The sequence below is a fragment of the Diplotaxodon limnothrissa genome, linkage group LG1 (genome assembly GCF_057381915.1).
Source record: "Diplotaxodon limnothrissa isolate DT_005_m linkage group LG1, D_limnothrissa_male_GT1.1, whole genome shotgun sequence".
Lineage (NCBI taxonomy): Eukaryota > Metazoa > Chordata > Actinopteri > Cichliformes > Cichlidae > Diplotaxodon > Diplotaxodon limnothrissa.
In genome coordinates this window covers 14,911,371-14,930,399 of record NC_140596.1, presented here as the reverse complement: position 1 = coordinate 14,930,399, position 19,029 = coordinate 14,911,371, and the positions used below count along the sequence as shown (strand labels likewise).

Genomic DNA, 19,029 nt, shown 5'->3' with positions numbered 1-19,029 from the left:
TTCAGATGTTCACGTTGCAATAAGCATAAATTTAAAACCTTTCAACCCTTGAATCTGCCAAAAACACACTATTCCTTCAAAAACACCAAATTTCAAGTGTTGATCTTATCTGAAAGCCTTTTTAGAGTTTAGCACAAAACATAAAAAAGGACTGCACAAAAAAAATCAAACAAGGTATTGAAATGTTTTCGATTCTCCAGTGGTTATAGCCTTCTATCGCCAGTTGATCCAAGATGCCCAAAACTGTTGTTTTGTAAGACAGTCTTAAGAAGTTTCACTGATACATACAGCAGGGAAAGATAACACTGAAAGCCAAACGGCTCAGCCGGTAATGGTGACATGTGGTGATGAGACCTCTATGGCCCATTAGTAACAGACTGATACCCTGCTTCCAAATTAATCCACTGACTAATCAAGCATGGGAATAATAACAGAGGATAGAAGCGCAAGAGTGAAGTGAAGGATAGAAAAAGAGAGCAAGATTAGCAATGAAAAAATGGGAAAAGATAGAAAGGTAGAAAGTGAGTCATGAATAGATTGTAAAAGACAGACAGGAGGAGTCCAGAGAGCGACAGCTAGATAGAGATAAACAGCAAGAGAGAGTGAAAGAGAGTTGTGGGGATGAGTTGTGTATTGATCTAACACTGTCCACCACCCCCAATTCTCTTACATACACCCACACATACACAGTGTGTGAGTGTATACATATACTGCAGTATCTGTGGGTAAATCTTATTTAATGTTTCCCTAATTAGAATCAATGGAAGCCCATTTCCAAACCCTGGGCTATTGTTCTGTTCTCACACAATCAATGGGGACGCTGAAGCTAGGGATTGGGCAACAGATAGATAGGCTGTGTGAGTGTATCTGAGGGAGAGACAGAGGGACACAACGTGTGTGTATTGACTGTGTGAGAGAGAGAATGAACAAGAGAGATAAAGTAAGTCTACATTAACTGTAATGTATTTTTTAAAATGTGCAAATTTGATTTTAAGTTGGACAGATTTATCTTCATGGAAATAATCATTCATATTATGGAACAGATGTAACTAGCACAGATTAAATACATATTTTTTTCCTGTATTCTCTTCCAAATTATGATGCCTGATAAGAATAGTTTAACAAGACTAAAAAGAGTTAAATATAATTTTAAATTAAATAGCCTGCCAAGGAAGGCCTTCAGATAGCTCACAGGTGCTTTGTGTAAGCAAACACACACAGTACAAACACACACACATAGTGTACACATATTCACTTTATCCCATCATTTCAATGATTAGTAGTGCAAAAGTCCCAGTAAGCTGTTGTGCAGCCATTCAGCATATTGGCCTAAACCAGAATATGCTCCAGCTTTAAGCAAAATGGGCTTTGGGGACCAAGCTGCTAAACACTGCTCAATCTGCACTGCATATGGGTGTGTGTGTGTGTGACGTGTGTGTGGAGGCAGACGGTTAGCTAGAGAGCTAACTCTAGTTTGATGCGGTTGCCAGATTGGATTTAATCCGGATTAGGGCTCTGGCTGGTCTCCCTCCCTCCTTTTCTCTCACCCCTCTTCCCTCCTCTCTCTCTGAGAAACGGCCTTGTTTAGACTCGGTCTTTCTCCCTCTCTGTCTCTACCTGTCTCTCTGTCACTCTCAGTCACTCTTTCCCTTGTTAATTTTTACTCATCAGGCTTTGGCTGCGGTTTTATTCTTTAAAAAACTGCAGCCAATCCAACTGGTGCTAAATGAATACCTTTATGGTGAAATATTACACATATAAAATGTTATGATCCCAAACTGGTAGCAGCAGAAACAGGGAGATAAACATGGTCCCAAACAGATGGGCTTCTCACTACTGTGTTTCTGTTTATGTGTGTGTGTAAGTTGAAATGTTTTTACTGGCCAACTGTTTCCATTAGGACAGAAACTGGTTATTGCTTGAGCACTGTCTACTAAGGTAATACGATATTTTGTTGAAAATTATTTTGTGTGCAGTCAGTTGCCCGTCATTTTGTAGTTTCTTCCACACACGACATCAGATCCTCTGCACATCTAGTTGTTAAAGTCAGCACGCATGTGTCCTTGAAAATCCCACGTCAACTTTGTAGAGAAAAGCACCATCTTACATGCTGTTTGTAGTCAGAGCATGTGTGTTTTTTTGCATGTGTGTTTTCTTACATGGCTTCTTGGGGGGCAGAGCCAGCTGTGGATTCAGGTACGGGCTGTTGTCTGCATCTATCCGGCGTTTGTACTTCTGTCTTCCACCGCGAACCCTGTCCAGACGAACACCTGTGAGAAATGACAGAGAGAAGTATGTATCAATATAGTGTACATTACACAAAAAATAAAGACAGATTTTAATCTCTTTGAGTAGTTAATGATGGCAAGAAAAATGAGACTCGCATCGCCTTCTATGCAAGCAGATAGTAAAAGGAGGAGGGAGATGGATCTTTGATTTACAAGGCTGGGTCTGTATGTATGTACGTGTTAAGTATTCACTCTTTTGTTATTCTTAGGCTTGCTAAACTCACTTTTTCTCCTTTTCTTCTACAACAAGACTAATTTATAGAAGCCATTTGAGTAGAAGGCCCCTCTTGCTCACTTTGACTCTCTGGCTTTCCGACTCTTTTACTGTCTCTTGCCCAATCTTGGTCTCTCTATTGCTGTCTCCCTCTCTGTCTCGTTAATTAATTGACACAAAGGAGTCCTAATTTAATTAGACCTATCTCTCAGGGGATTGGATGTTACCGTGGTTACCACTTAAAGATGGATAAGAAAGACAGAGGTGTCATGTACCCTGGAGGAGGAGAGAAGAGGAAAGGAGAGGAGAAGAAAGGAAAGGAAAGGATAAGAGGGTTTAAGAGGATGCCAAATCTTTAGATGAGTCTAGGCTTCTGCTATTAAGCAATAAAATTAGTAACTTTAGGAGGAGATACAAAATTAATTACTAGAATGGCTGCAGAATGAGGCCCACCATGTGTATCTCATCTTTTAGATATTAAATTAGTAATCAGACTTTTATACAATGAATTAAACTCACAATTTTAAAGGCTTTGGCTTATTTTAAACATTAGCGCACACTAGCACCATAAAATATACTGGATGCTGTGATATACCAAACCATATTATGTTGAGGGTGAACAGAGAGCAGGGGAAACTGCAAAGTATTAGAAAAGAGACTGAACTGTATAGTGAAAGCATGTAAATTAGGTAAATAACGTTAAACACATTTTTCTGACAGTCTTTCAGTTTTGTGCATCTATCCATCCATCCAAGAAGTTGGAGAGAAAAAGGATGGATGATGGAAAGGAAAGCAATAGGCGTGTGAAAGCAAGAGAGAGATTTGCTCACATAGAGACGTTTAAATCCTCTAAAAAATGTGCTGACCACATTCATGACAACAAACCTCAGGAGATTTAACAGAAAGACTTCTATTGGCAGCAGGAGAAAAATGTCAGGGAGCATCTTTGTGCATTTGTAAGTCGATATGTTCTCCTGTTTTATATGAGTTTGTTTATTTGAACGTTTTGAAGACTACCTTTATTCCAAATATGTCATGTTGGCATGAGTGCACATGGAAATATATTCATTTAAAAATTCGTAATGAGCTCAGGCAGTAGTCAAACCAGTGAACTGAACATTACATGCATCTGTGTGTATGTGTGAAAATGCCTGAGACAGGGACAGGTAGACAGAAGGGCTGACAGTCCAGGTACAGTGGGGGGGCCAGTGTCAGCACACGGTCAAGAGACTCTTAACACCAGGGGGTACAAACCACTCACACACCCACTCTTTGCTTTTTCTAGCACATACACACTTATACAATGTCTACACCTCGCTAACCCACACATCTATGTTGTGTTTAGGTAAGTCCAGACAAGCAGCTTTTTCAGCTGCTACCTGCATCAGTGGTTGGCCAAAAAATGAAAAAATAAATGGGGGCTGATAGAAACAGAGGGCAGGAAAAAGGTAAGTGTTAGGATGAGAGAAAATTATTGACTAAATGAAACAAATGGGACATAGCTTAAAAGAAGCATGTCAGTGATTTAAAGCTTCGAGATTACAGATTCATAATATAGTGACATATTGAAACAGACTAACACAAAACTTGTGGTTCTGTCAAAAAAAAAAAAGATTTGGGGAAAATGTTTCACGTGTCTCTGTGTGTATTTATGAAACACCTGTAACTTCTGCTTGTTCCGCAGCGCACAAAGACACTGTGCAAACCACCACAAAATACATAACTATGGTATAACTAGCCATGCTAGTAATATACTGTAAGAAAGCAGCATAATATTAAAGCAGAAGAAAACTGAATGTTATGTTACTCATGGGAGCAGTTAAACTAACTAAGGCAGTTTCCAGGTCAATCGTGTCCTTCCCTGTCAAGGACAGTAACAAAAAGCAATAAGCTTTATTCATTTCTGCCCAGATAGTGCTATTACACGGTGCAGTTAGATTCTAAGATTAAGTACTTTTTCTGTATTTAGTATTGTTGTTTTTGTCTTGTTCTTTTGTTTTTTACATAAAAATGTAATTCATCAGCTGAGAAGGGCAGATACTCACATGTGGTATGTTGCTTTGCGAATGTATTTACATCACAGTATGTTGTATTTTTATATAAACCAACATTAGGTTGTAAGTTCAGATACTAATTTCTTATGTAATTTGTTTGCAATTTGTCTGATGTGCTGTAAACCAGAAAAGTTGAATGTAACAGAGGCTGGGAGAAACTGCTAGTCTTGTCACACTTTCAAACTACTTTCAGTTACACTGAGGCTTTTTTCTCTTGTACATAATATAAACTCTTACATGCAGACTCTTAATTTTACTCTTTCTCTTTCCCATATACCTAAAAGACCCAGTGCTGGGCTAAGCTCACTTCATAAAGAGCCCTCTCTAACTACCTCATCTATTTTCCACCAAATTAACTCTCTCTCAGCACTGATTAATGATCAAATCTAAATGAATCAAATTAAAAATTGAAAATTATATTTCCAAAGCCCACAAAAAAGAGACAAGAGGAAGCTAGGGGAAGAGTGAGAGTGGGCTACCTCCTTTTAACAAATGAGCCTTCAAATCATAAAGAATGGGCAAGAGGGGAGAGGAGGAAAGGAATGTGGAGAGCGGAAAGAAGAAACGAGTAGAGAGGGAAGAGGGAAAAAGGCAACGGGAACGTAAATTTAGCGATCAGAAAAAGAATTAATGCATATAGAAAAAAAAGGGCAAGGGCATGGAAGAACAGTAACAGTAAAATGGGAATTGGGAAAAATTGAGTTTGAATAAATAAATGCTAAAACACATTAAGCGATTATTACAAAATAGTGTAGCAAAGGGGGAACAGAGGGAAGAAAGTAGTTTACAGGCTATGAAATTATAGGAGAAGGAGAGAGTAAGTCCCAGCTAGACAACTTTTCACTCAAACACACAAACAAGTATCTAACAAATACCACAATTTGTTTTGCATCACAAAACATTTTTGTTATGAATGTCAGATGCACATGAAACTGCGCAATTAATACTGCATATTTACCTTTTCAAAATACAGTAGGTTAAGCTACATGCCTTGATTATACCACTTTTGTCATAGTCTGTGCACATTCATATACACACCCAACTGACTGACTCTGTGACAGTGATGAAGGTGAATCATTCCTATCGTGGGAATATTGCTGTCTGTCAATAGCACGATCTGCACTGATCACATCAGCATAGATTTTTACACTGCACTGGCGTCACTCTGTGTCAGCGAATGTGTGCGTGTTCTTGAACAGTTGAAGGATTACGAGCCAAATGCCTTTGACATCTAAGTGTGCATGCAAGAGAAAGACAGAGGAAAAAACAAAAGAGGGTGGACAGAAAAACACAATGTGGATTGATTTCAGATGATCAATGTCATGATAAGAGAATGAAAGAAGGAAAAGAAGTGAGAGGTATGGAACAAAGTGAAGAGAGGAGTAGGTAGACAAATAAAATATCTGGATTTTGGTTGAGAAAGAGAAAGAGGCATCACAAAAAAAAAAAAAAATGGAGGAACGCTGAAAAAGTCAAGACACAAGGAAACTGGACGAGGACAGTATAGAATGATAGAAGTGGTAGTAATTTTAAAGCTGTAAAAAAGCTGAACACCTTCTCCCTGACTCTGACCTATTGTGTGTTTTAAACTGCAGTGTTGATGAAATGACATCCAAGATTGTCCCTATGTGTTCAATACAATTGGGTTACAAAGTTACAAAGTTACAAAGTCATGTAACTGCTGTTCCAATGCTTCAACATCAGAAAATCAGAAAATCAGGTTATGTAGCTCAAATAAAAAAAACAAAAAAATGTAAGAAATAAAAATAAAGAAGCGAAATGGACGTGATGAAAATTGGGAGAAAAGTGTGTGCGGTGATGTTTGTTTCGACCAGAACAGATCAGAAGAGCATTGCCCAAGGCAGTGGGCAGGTGGCTGTCACTGGTGTGTGAATCTGTGAGCGTGCGTGAGCTCTCATCTTCTGTCACTAATATTCCTCTTACATAAATAAATATCTTTGACTGTTGGATAATAAAATAAACAAGCTGCTGAGTGATTTTGGGACATTTGGAATGTGTCTTTTTTACAAATTTTCTTTACATGCCGTCCTTGAACGTAGGAAAAATTTATCTTCAGTGATTTGTTCCACCGTTATTTTTGCCTTCAACACAAATTACCGTCTCTGGTGTCATCCCTAATGAACTGCTGGAAAAAGAGCTGACCCACTTTGGAAAGTTCGCTGGTGGCTTTAGAACAGTTTCATTCCACTGCAAAGACGTCAGACTACAGCGCATTCAGTCTCTTCTGAGACATCTACCTGAATGCCTCTTTTCCAGACTCAGGAGGTATCTTTCAAAGTCAATTATTAAAATGCCGGTTTATGAAAGCTTTGCCAGTATGAAATGTTATGTATAGTATGACATTGGACACAAATGCTATTCGTGTCTGCACAAAGGACCCCCACACACTGAAAACAGACATATGAGATGAAATGCAAGAGAGGAGCAGTGGAAGAAAATCAAGGTGATAGCCAGAGATTAGCAATGACAGGTGTGCCTCAGAATCGAGGTATAACTGCATCCTTTTTGAATGTTGAAAATGAGGAAGACAACATGTTTCCAACATTGTATCTGATGGATGAGCAGTCACACATTTGTTACAGGATATCAACTGCTTTTTCAATGAAATCTTTGGCAGACAGTCTGTCAAAGCTAGACTTTTTCCAGATGTTGATTGATTTATTAAATCTCTTCCAAAGATAAGGAGAGTGGTTTGTTGTGAACAGCTGAACAAACCAAAAAAAAAAGGTTAAATCTGAAAAAGATAGTGACTAAATTGAGGAGGAAAAATTGAAGAAAAGTACAGCAAAAAGTCCTGAGCACAGAAAGTGGTGTTCTCTTGGAAGCATTTCACTATCCTCTTTTTCTTCTTTCTGCTTGTTATGAATGTTTTAAGAATGGGAACATTAAACATCAATGGGAGCAAGGATAGAGAAAGGCGAGCAGTAACAGCCGAGCTTAGTGGAAATAAAAACAATGATATGATCCTTTAGAGGAAACACAGCGTATTAGATAATGAAGCTGAAGGAGGAATTGGTTTGAGGGGGCAGTGTTTTCTTAGTTATGGCACTAATCTTAGTGTGGGCTGTAGCAGTTTTATTTTCTTCATTTTAATAAATGCTTCAATGTGTGAAGCGGAGTAGGGTAGGACCCAAGTGGTGAAAGTAACGAAAGTACATTCAACGGATAAGACATTTTTACTCACAAATGTTTATGCTCATAACTCAACAAGAATACAGCGGAAGCTTGGAGATCTGGGTAACAGGCCTTGGGATAATGGACGGAAGGCTTTAGGCAGGTTGCTGCTTTCCAGGGGACCACCATTTCTTTTGATGAACTTGAGGTTCATCTCAGGTTGATGGGCTTCCTGACAAATTTCAGAAGAAATTCTAGACTATGCTGGAAAAAGGAGCTATAAGAAGTTCTGATAGACTGTTTAGACCGAGCTGCAGTCAAGGGCAGCTCTGACATTGCTACCCAAAAAAGAGGTCTCGACTAGCTAAAGAACTGCAGATGAGATTAACTCTGATGTACAGACTGTAAAATTTGTGTTAAATGTGTTTATGTAACACACTTAAAGATTACACGTCAATCATGTCAATTAAACATCATTTCCTAAATGGATTATTATGAATAATTTGATGTGGATTTTTTGGATTTGAGAAATCCAGAAAATTAAGACATTTTTGATTTGTTTAAACTCCAGGATCAGGAAAAGGCATTTCACAGAGTTGATCATTATTATTTATTTAGAATATTAGAGGTCTTTAGTTCTGGCAAATCTTTGACTATTTGGATCAGGTTGTTGTATTCAGGCACCACTGTTATTGTAAAAGTGGGGGAAGGACTTAGCCGACCTGTCCCTATTCAAAGAGGCATCAGGCAGGGATGTCCAGAGTTGACCTTTGCGAATGAAGTAATAATCACAGTGAGCTTGTCAGCTATATGCTGATGATGTGACACTTTTTATAACTGGCCAAAAGGACATCAGCATTTTTGGACAGAAACTGGCACTATATGAAGAAGCATCTACTGCTGGTTCAAGGATCATTTTAAAAGACAGTCTTTTTTTCTTTTTTTTTTTAATCCAAAGTACTTTGTGACATAGCCAAGATGTATCTGATTAACCTTCTAATAGGTCAGGCATGCATGAGCATCAAGCATGAGCTGATGTGAAGATCAGATCAAAGTGATAGGATCTGTAAAAATAAAATAAAAAATTAAAAAAAATAAAATTTGTGTATCATAAAATGTTATCTGACACTGAAGATTTTGTTTCTGTTTGGGGAGTCATTAATGTCCAATGTAACTGGTGTCCTTTGCAATGTAATGGCATATTATCTGACTTTTGCATTTTTATTATTCCACTGAATGTAGGTATGTATTTATTCATTTATTTATTTTTGTGTATTTCTTCTTGAGGGTTTTGGGTAGTGGGTTGGGCTAAAATCGTACATATGTTAAAGTTTTGTTTTAGTTATGTTTGCTGGCAAAAAATGATGCCAATGAAGGGTTTGACAAAGGTCAAAGGTCTCCTCTCTTCCCCTCTCCTCAAAAAGAAAGTGTACGTGAGAGAAAGTGGACCACTTAGACAGATCTCTCGTCACACCATCTCCATTATCGCTCCTTTCTAGCTGGGATGCAACTAGATGCCATTTGCACACACACGGACTCGCACACACTCATGCAGGACAGATGCTACAGGGCCAGATTTAGCTACAAGTTTCCCAAGGGGAACACCAGACGCCACCAGTTGTCTGGCGCTCTCCTCCTTTGTTTCCCCTCTCTTCTTGTCTCATTCCCTCTCTCCATCACCCACTCTGCATCCTTTATATTGTTTTTTTCAGCTTCTTCTACGATCCTGTTTATTCACTGACCCTTAAACTGCTCCTGGTCATTTCATCATTTTTTAACCTTTAATAACTCGCATCTTTCAAGGAACGAGTCTTTTTTTTTTTTTTAAGAAATGATCTTTATATGTTTATCAGCCAATTGTTTTCAGCACAGTGTGTATAAATGCATATGTGTCGAGTGATGAAATTGGACAGCAGCAGTCAAGATCACTGAGCTGTGAGGGGAGTTATGATGCACACTACACCAGCTGCATATACCCACACCAAACACACCCTCACAGACTGGGGCCTTCCACCCGATCTCCCTCATTAGGTCTTAGGGGCCGTGGGGAGCATGGCCAAAGTTGGCACAGATTGTTAATGTGTGTGTATATATGTGCATGTGTGGGGCATTATGCCAAGGTTTATATTTGCAGTCCGTGGACTTGTCCCTCTAGTAGTCCACCATCTGAATCCAGCTGGCCGTTAATGGCATTATAGAAATGGAGGCTTTGGTTTTGGATTCAACACATTCTGTCTGTTTAACCACGATTCATCAGACGTGGCATCATCAAAGCTGCTGTTGTAAGAGAGCAAATCTGTCAGTATGAGCATATGTACAGTATGCACGCCTACTGAATATTGCTGGCTCCTGGGTTGTGTGTCTCTGCCAAAGCGTTTCATGTTCAAATGTCTGATCTGTGTTTTGCTGTTCACGATCATTCTATGCATTACTGCTGATATTGAATGCATTAAGTCGGTCTTGCCTTGCCATTTGAGCACGGAGGGTAAGAACTGACAGCAACATTGTAATTACTGTTGCTTTTTTGCAGATTTAATTAAATAAAAAAAAACCTTCTGGGATTGTTAAAAATCTCTTTCAACCTTCTTTCATTTTAATATGTTAATTTTTATACATTTTTTTTTACCTGCAATCACACCCTTGTTCTCTCACTACCACTCCCCTCTCTCTAGGCAGATTTAAGTCCCGCCTCATGACCTTTTGGTCTTCAGCTGACGCATCATTATGACCTCATTAAAAATGGACAGACAGCCATTGCCAGAGGGGTAGTTCTCATAATGTAACCAGGCCATTTAATTGCCTTGCTCCAGAAATTAGCTGCTACATATTGGTGGGTGGGTGCCCTGTATTTGTTCCTTCCTTCAGTTTATCCCCTGCTCGCTTACTCCTCGCCTCCTCTTGTCCTCACAGTGGTGGCTGAGAAAATCCAATATTTTACATGGACAAGTGGGAGTGTATTCACATGATCAGGTGTGTGTTTAAGAGAACATGTAAAGAAAGAACTCAACTCAGAGTTGGTTTACTGACCCTCTGGCCCCTATTCTCTCCTTCTTTCTCAGTCTCCGACAAACACACGCACTTCCTTGCTGCCTCACTTGCTCTTCATCTCACCCTCTCTGTCTCCCAGGGCGACAAAGCTAATTTGAGGCTGATCTTGCCCTTAGGGGTAAACTACAGTATCCACACACACAGAAAGACACACACTACTCCATGTTTTCCTGCCCACTCCACCCTTACCACTTTATCTTCACCTTTCTACCGTGAGCTAGCCCCTGACAACTATAGTTAGCCCTGATACTAACTGATCTAGCCACTTACCATTTATATCTATGCAATTTTGCAGTAACACTGCTTACAGCCAGAAGGGCAGTATGATACATGGTAGGCAATGCTCCTAAATTAGTGTTTTTTGTATATGAAATAGATCCATTGTCCGATTTATTAAGATGCTTACCTGGGTAGATTAATTATGTTAATTAATTTTGATGCTCTGAAATGCTGAGAAGACTTACTAGACCTAAATATGTGCATTATGCAGAAAACTCTTTAATGAACTCACATTTTTGGAAGGAAAACAAGAAATAACATAAAGGTTGAAATATTCACAAGGTTTCACAAAGTAAAAAACTTTTCTTTTATAGTTTAGCAATAGGAAATCACAACTTTTTTCCTGATATTGCATGGTTAATATTTTAAGTCTTTAAAGTCCTTTCAGTAAATTTTTCCAGACAAAGTATGGGTCATGATGCGTTTAATATCTTGACCAAATTCAAGGGGGAAAAAATGGAAAGTGGAAAATTTGAGAAAATCAGCAAGATTTACTAGTTCTTTAAAAATGACAATAATTTGTATATTTTAACAGAACACCTCCAGCAGAGTAAAACTAAGGTGAAGGAAAATGTTCAGTTCTTTTATATAGCTGTTGATCATTTCAAATTTCCCAAGGGTTCAAAAGGAATTAAAACATGGAAATAGGGGGAAATGGATGTATCAATTTTCCAAATGACCTTTATTCATATGTAGAGCGAGAAACCCCTGTATTAAATTCACACATTGCACAACAAATGGGGTGGCTGTGGTCTGTCATGTTGATGCATAGATATGTGGGCCGATGTGTGTGTGCATGATATATGTGTGTAGAGTACGGAGGCAGAGGCAACAAAAGGCAGCTATTTGTTTCCCTGCTTGGGACAGAAAAACACCGATACAATATCCCTCGGCTACATATAGCACATTCCTTTACAATAAAATAAGTGGTTATCTATGAGACTTAAGAGCACATCAGTGCATCTGGTTTTGTTTTCCCTAGATTCCAACTTTTACACAAACTATAGATGAAAAAAAATTACTTAAAACTGTTGTATTAATAGCAAAATGTTAATATAAATAAATTGCCTTGTGTGACTTTTTTTAGACGAGGGAAATGTGGTTTCTTTGTAAAGCAGGAGGATGCAGCCTCAGCTGTGTAAACTGCGAGACTGGTGAAACTGCCAATAATACATGCTATTACACGTGTGTGTGCGTGTTTGTGGCCACATACACATACTCGAGACAAAACAGGAGATGAGACATAGGTTCTGCCTACGTCAGATCAACTGGGAGAACAAACGCTACGACAGCAGCTTGTTGGGAGTGTGTGTGTTTGTGTGTCTCCTTTTGTGAGTGTGTGTGAGTGGAAGAAAGAGAGCGGCAGAGTCGAGCGCTTCTACACTAAAAAGAAACTTCTGGATAATTCTGAAGCTCACAGTGAAAAGTTTCCTGAATTTCATATTTCCTTTGGGGTGTTTATACAATAATGACAAGGTTCTTGTCTTTCAAGATTTCATTATGTGTACAGCTATATTTTTATACTTTTTAAAATCTCCAGTACGTCAAGATGTAAATAAATTAAAAAAAATGTGTATAGAAAGCTCAATGTGCTGTCATGTTTTTGTTTTCTTTCTATAACAGTTTACCTGAACTGATTAAAAAGCAGCGGGTATGGTCCCGACAGGATGCACAAAAACATGAAGGACAATGGCTATAAGACATTTAAAAAAGCATCAGAAAGAGTACAGTAATAATGAGCGGGAGAATAGTAGGGCTAGATGAAGACAGAAATGGATGGAGGAAGGGCTGGCAGGCGTCGGCACAGGCATGCTCCCTGACCACTGTAGGGAAGGGGGCGTAGGCCAGGTCTCCCATCAATTACAACCTTGACCCTCCTCTCTTCTACTCTTTCTCTCTCACTCGCTTTCTGCTTCATTCAACCATCCTCCCCCTGCCTCTCATCCTCCCTTGGTCCCTCTCCTCTGCTCCTATAAATCAATCTCTCTCCCCACTCCTCCCCATCTCCTCCCCTCGGTTTCTTGCACCTTCCCCCTTCCTCTATCCCTCTTTCTCTCTCCCAGTCTTTCTCTTTAACACTCGCCACTCCTCTCTCTCCTTTCATCGTTGGAAGTGCAGTGGGAGTAAAAAGGTCAGAGGTGGGCAGACAAGAGGGAGAGAAAGAGGCAAAAGGCAACATGGGAGTGTGAAAATGAGAGAGTGAGTGTATTTAATCAAAGTGGTGTGGGGGCAGATAATACCGCTTGTGTTTTTTTTACCTTTCAACACCACTGAACAACTGCTGAGCGTCGCCGTTAACCTGAAATTTGTATCTTTATTTGAGCAAACCAAAATTAAAAGCCATGTATACAGTGTTGTTAATTGGTCTGCGTGTGTACATGCCCTTATAAATTTCTGAGTGTAACTTGTGAATTTAGATGTTAAAACTAAACTCAACCGTGCATTCTCACAAACACACACACACACACACACACACACACACACACACAAATTATCATGTAGAAGTTGCATGTAGCGTTGTTCAATACGTTCATACAAATGAGTAAGCTAATACAACGTTATGTGAAAATTTGCTTAAGATGCAGAATACCTAATTGACGTTAAAATGCTACATGTAGCACATTTAGCCGAAAAATATAAAGAAGAGACCTTTTCCCTTACCCTCCCTCAGCATGCCAACAGTCAGACACTTCATGAAGCGGCAGGCCTGGCACGACTTGCGTCTCCTCTTGGTGATCTCGCACTCATTGGTGGCTGGACAGCTGTACTCAATGTTGCCTGCGGCACGTAGACATGTTGGAGAAAGATAGACAAAAAGGTTTCATTTCAGATAGACACATCAGCACAAACACAGAGCACACAGACACATGTATGCAATACAACAAACCATAAAATGATGACTATGGACAGAACCTCAGAGCAAAAATGCTCCCAGTTTTGGCATTCATGAAGGGTTGTGTGGACTTTGCATATTCTCTTCATGTCGATTTTCATTTATCCATAGGTTTGGATGGGAATGTAGGTGGTTGTCTGCCTCTCTGTTCTAGCCTTATGACTGGCAAACTATCCTGGTTGTACCCTGCAACTTGCCCTGTAGCACCTGGGATATTCTCCAGCATCCCTTTGACCCTTGCTGGATAACCAGTTAAGAAAATAGATGGATGGATGGATTGAGCTACCTCTGTCTTGACCTTTGACAGACCTGCAGTATTTTGACCAGAAAGTGTACTGATATATGTAGGCTGTGTCAGATTAAAGTGGCATATAAGCACTTGACAGGAAGAATATATCACCATGTTCTGCACAGACTTGAAGGAAGGCTTTCACGCTAGCATTACGGGTGTTAGCCACAAACTAATCTAATGTCATATGTGTGCAGTGTCATAGAGAGCACCAAGTGATTTCATTACTGAAAAATAAGGTTTAGAGTGGCTTGTAGATGGGCGAGGAGACAAATGTTTCCCAGTGTTTATTAAACTTTTTAAAATGTTTTTTCAATTAATTATTCAAAATGTTTGTTTTATTTTACTACAAAATTGGTTGCCAGGAACACCACCTGTATTGCTGTTTAAAAAACACAGAAGTGTATCTGTGTATGCACTAACAGAGGTGATATGTCTACGTTACATGAGACCATAAAGTCAACTAAGATTGCGTGACTTAGCAGCAGGACAGGCGGTGACACTTGGATGCAGTGTTGAAAGCAAGATTATTAACCGAAGTCTATTAACTTCACAACCGAGGCCAACCAAAACATCACTCTGAGTGAGTCTAATAGCACTTCTGTGGGTACTTTACTCTTTCTCATACGTACTGTATTATAGTAGTATATTGTCCTATCTTTTATTTCCTTATACCTTTTATATCTTTTTAATTTTACTAAAATATACTGTACATCTAAACGAGGCATTTTAACATCTTTTTTGGCTCCTGTGGCCATTTTCCTCTCATTTTTTTCCTTCCCACTTGTTAGTCTTCTTATTTGCAGCTCCATTTCTGCTCATTTCCTCCACTTAATTATTTACTTACTCCCAGTTCAGAACAAAACATAGTTATGGATTTGTTGGAACAGCTTGAATTGTTACAGATTGCCCAACCTGTTTCAATGTTCAGGTTTATTTATCAGTATTAAGACCTGCATTCGGATGTGAAAAGAAAAATATCCCTTTCTCTTTCACCAATGCCCACCTGATAACTACAGTATTCCAGCAAGCCAATACATCTCCCACTGAAACAGAGTAAACAGTGATTACTATTGACTGCTGCTGTGGAGAGGATGTTTTCTCATTACTGGCCTGATTAAGGGGCTAGTTAGCTTGGGAAAACGCTAAATGCACAAACACTTCTTAATGGGTAACAAGACACCCATTAATTGGCCTTGTTAGTTAAAGTAAAGGCTAAACATGCTAGATGCTGAGGGAACCCTTACAGTCTAATGGACACTATATGTGGGACTAGTTAGCTTATACACGAGCTTTACATGCTGATGATACATGAGGAGTAGAATAATTCAGCAATTAAGAAGGACACTAAGGCTAAATGTGCTAATGAAACAGAATCTGAATGCATTAATGGGCCTTGCCATTTCAAGAAAACTAGCAAGGGCTGCTAAATTGTTAACTGCAGCAAAGAGCCACTTATACAGCTGGCAGCATTAAGAATAAATATTTAAAACCCTCACTGTGATGAAAAATGTTAACAGCTACACATGCTGATTGCTACTGTGAAGGTAAGTGTTAACAGGCAATAACAAAAACCCATATAATTTATTGATTAAAGTGACAGCCAAGACAGAAACATCTGTGAGACTTCAGATTATAGTACCTGACTGCAACAACACCTAGAAAAAAAATCTGTGGACTTTAGTAATACACATATTTATGCAAAATGTAGTTTACATCAGTCTAATTCATACACATTCAAATGTGTCTGTTACATCTCATGTGATAAATAAACATGCACTGTATGCTGAATCCCTTTCCATGTTCAGATACATATATGCATCAGAGTAGGTGTATAGGGCAGGAATTACATTTGAAAGGTTTATAACAGAATCTCACTCCTCTCTGTGCAGGTATGCCTTTATTTCTCTCTTTATGTGTCTTACAGTGCACAGGAGTAAGCTTAGATCAGAGAGGGTCTTGGAGGCTCCTGTGTAAAAAAGGCAAGTTTGTATGTGTGTGTTTATGTGAATGACGGGGTATATACGAGGGCCTTAAATCCCCTGCAATCTCTTTTGAGATGTTGGTATGTCCACCCTGCTGCATGACAATTGATCACTATTGTACCGATCATGTAATGTGAATGTTACTGTGTGTTTTGGCTTGCCATCCCCTATGCTGTATCTCTTTTGCCTCTCCTAGCCTGATACCTATAACCCCCCTTTCTCATATACCTTTTGCCTTGGCACTTTGGCTTTTTATACAATAAGGAACAGAAAATATGGGTAGAAGGCAGAGTTGAAAAATGGATAAGGGTTCTCAGTCAAATTTGAATTCACCACAATGCAACTCCTGCACAAAGTATGGATTTTGCAATATTCATTTAAAAAAAGAAAACACAAATATGTATTTATGCCTCCTGAACTATTGAGAAATGTGTCTACTACTGAATAAACATCTTTAAGTCAATATGGGTATTACTTAATACTACCCTAACGATTTCTCTTTAGTCTCCCACCTGACATTTTTACTGCACATTTTGACTGCTCTTTGTGTGAACATCACTATCCCCTTCTTCATCTTGCTCTTTCGTGCTCTCCACCGCCTTTCTTTTTCCACTCTTGTTGGCTCTCTCTTTCCATTTCATTGCCCTATACCTCCCTTTTCCATACTTTGCCCTCCTCTTCACTCCCCTTTATCCCCCTCTCTCAATAAGGGAGTGATAGATGCAGGTTGTCAGGTGTCGCTGGACTGACGCCACAGAAACAGCAGCTGCCAGAGCCACTTCCTCCACGCTGCGACACACACATGCACAAACGTGCCAGCGCGCACATACCCCTAATTCCTTCCTACATCCATGTGCCCAGTCCACCCTCCCCTTTCCTCCTTTTCTCTCATTCCTTGTCTCAACTTATTGTTTATCTGTACCTCTTCTCTCCGCTCTTCTCCTTTCCTCTCCCACCCCGTGCTCTCCTCCCTGTCCAGCTGGAGGTGTTTTTTTGGTGATTACCTGCGGTTTTATTGGCTAATGGGTTGAAACATACCAATATGTCTGCTGCTGCCCATCTGAGGCTGGCCCTGCTTTCCTGCCAGGACGCACACACTAACACACAGCCATGCATAGGAATATGTGCACAGACGTGCACATAAACTTGCATTTGGATGAACAGAAGCCCACACGCAGAAGCAGAACATCCACAGTATCTGAGGATAAGTTGCTGTGTGTGGTAGCCAAAGATAATATCATAACCCAACTGGTCCACTGGATCCAAGAAAGTAGTGCTATAGCACAATAATAAGGTAAAATATTACATTACCATTACAATTTTAAAAGGTAAAATGATAATTAAAGTAGTTAGTTATTCAACCTTTAAGGTTTGAAAATGGTGTATTACAAATATATAAAAAACAAAAAAACAGTGAAATTAGAAGAGAAAGGGACATATCACTGCTTTCAAGCTATTTAATGTCACACTAAAATTAGGTTTTCCAGTCAAAACAGCATCATTATCTATATGTTATCTGGGATATTGTACTTAATCTGTAGCTGCGTTCTATCCTAACCTTTAACAAACCAATAAATGACATGAGACAGAGTTCATCAACTATTTGACACCACCGCAGTGACAGATGAATTAAGGGTTAAACCTATTCACATAAATATTCCATGGCTATATGCGTGTTGATGTCTTTGTTTGATTGAGCGACTGTGAGTTTAGGTGTGTGTATGCATGTCTCTGCCTTTGTCGTCACATGCGTGTGCTCTAATCTATTTGTCAGGGCTGCACCGTGTCCTGATCTCATCCTATAATAAACACATACAGGTCGTTTCCAGGTAGTGGTGACCATCTTGTGAATGTAGGACTTCCACCCCCTCACATCTTCCTGTCTCTCTCTGTCTCTGGGGCTTTACTGGGAAAGCTGCTTATCAGAGGCAAAAGAAAGCACCGACAGATAGGTGGATGGATGGAAAGGCAGATAGATGAATCCTGTCTGATATGACTGACTGACTGACTGACTCAATGGATCGATGATGGCTGGCTGACTAGTAGTGTGCTTATTGCAGTAGCAGACTGACTGACAAGTGGGCTGTCCTGCTGACAGATGGGGCCTGTTAGTTATTTTTAAAAAACTTGAGCAAATCATGAAGGATTATAACACTAACACAAAGGTTTTCAAAAGTTTACCGCCTTCTTTCTATCTATCTATCTATCTATCTATCTATCTATCTATCTATCTATCTATCTATCTATCTATCATCAAATTTCTACTGTGAAATTAAAAAACAAAACAAAACACAACACAAAGATCATCAATCAAGTTGTTAATCTTCCTGTACAGTATACTGTGCTTCATTCCTGGCACTCCTCTCATCATGTGGATTATTCTCTATCCTTTCTCTCTTCAACCCCTGAACTCTTGATCTTTAGACATGACTCGTGACCCGACTCTGATGCTACGTTATCGCACAGACAACAAGCTTATGGCTAAACCGCTTCCTGTGATGTATGAGCAGCTAGATCTGGGAATGCAAACACTGCTCCAAAATTATTCGTGAAGAAAAGGTCAAGGTTGAGGTTAAAAAGTGGGTGTAGATTTTGGGGGTTGGTTTATGTACCTAGATAGATGTATAAATGTGAACGTGTGTGATGGGGAGAATGGGTGAAGGGGAAAGAGGAAATAGGCTATGTGGGTGTCCTGGTGGCTCACTTAGCAGAGGAGGAGGGAGACGTACCTTATAAAAAATCTGGGTTTACATCTGGCCTGAGGCTTTCATCATATGTCCTGAATTTAGTTCAGGTGTGTGTGCATGTCTGAGTGTGTGTGTAATTTGATTAGTCTGTTCCTTT

The 19,029-nt window shown here is 39.4% G+C and overlaps 1 protein-coding gene across 6 annotated transcripts in view; it reads right to left on the bottom strand.

Annotated features, from left to right (window-relative positions):
- esrrga (estrogen-related receptor gamma a) overlaps positions 1–19,029 on the bottom strand; it is a 161,979-nt gene that overhangs the window by 26,929 nt on the left and 116,021 nt on the right. For 4 of the 6 annotated variants that reach the window (XM_085369354.1, XM_085369432.1, XM_085369276.1 and 1 more), the window contains 2 exons: positions 13,668–13,796; positions 2,160–2,270 (listed from right to left, as the gene is read on the bottom strand). In XM_085369354.1, the coding sequence (XP_085225480.1) occupies positions 2,160–2,270; positions 13,668–13,796 (240 nt within the window). The remainder of the gene's footprint in view (positions 1–2,159; positions 2,271–13,667; positions 13,797–19,029) is intronic. The other 2 variants (XM_085369121.1, XM_085369196.1) reach the window with 1 other exon arrangement.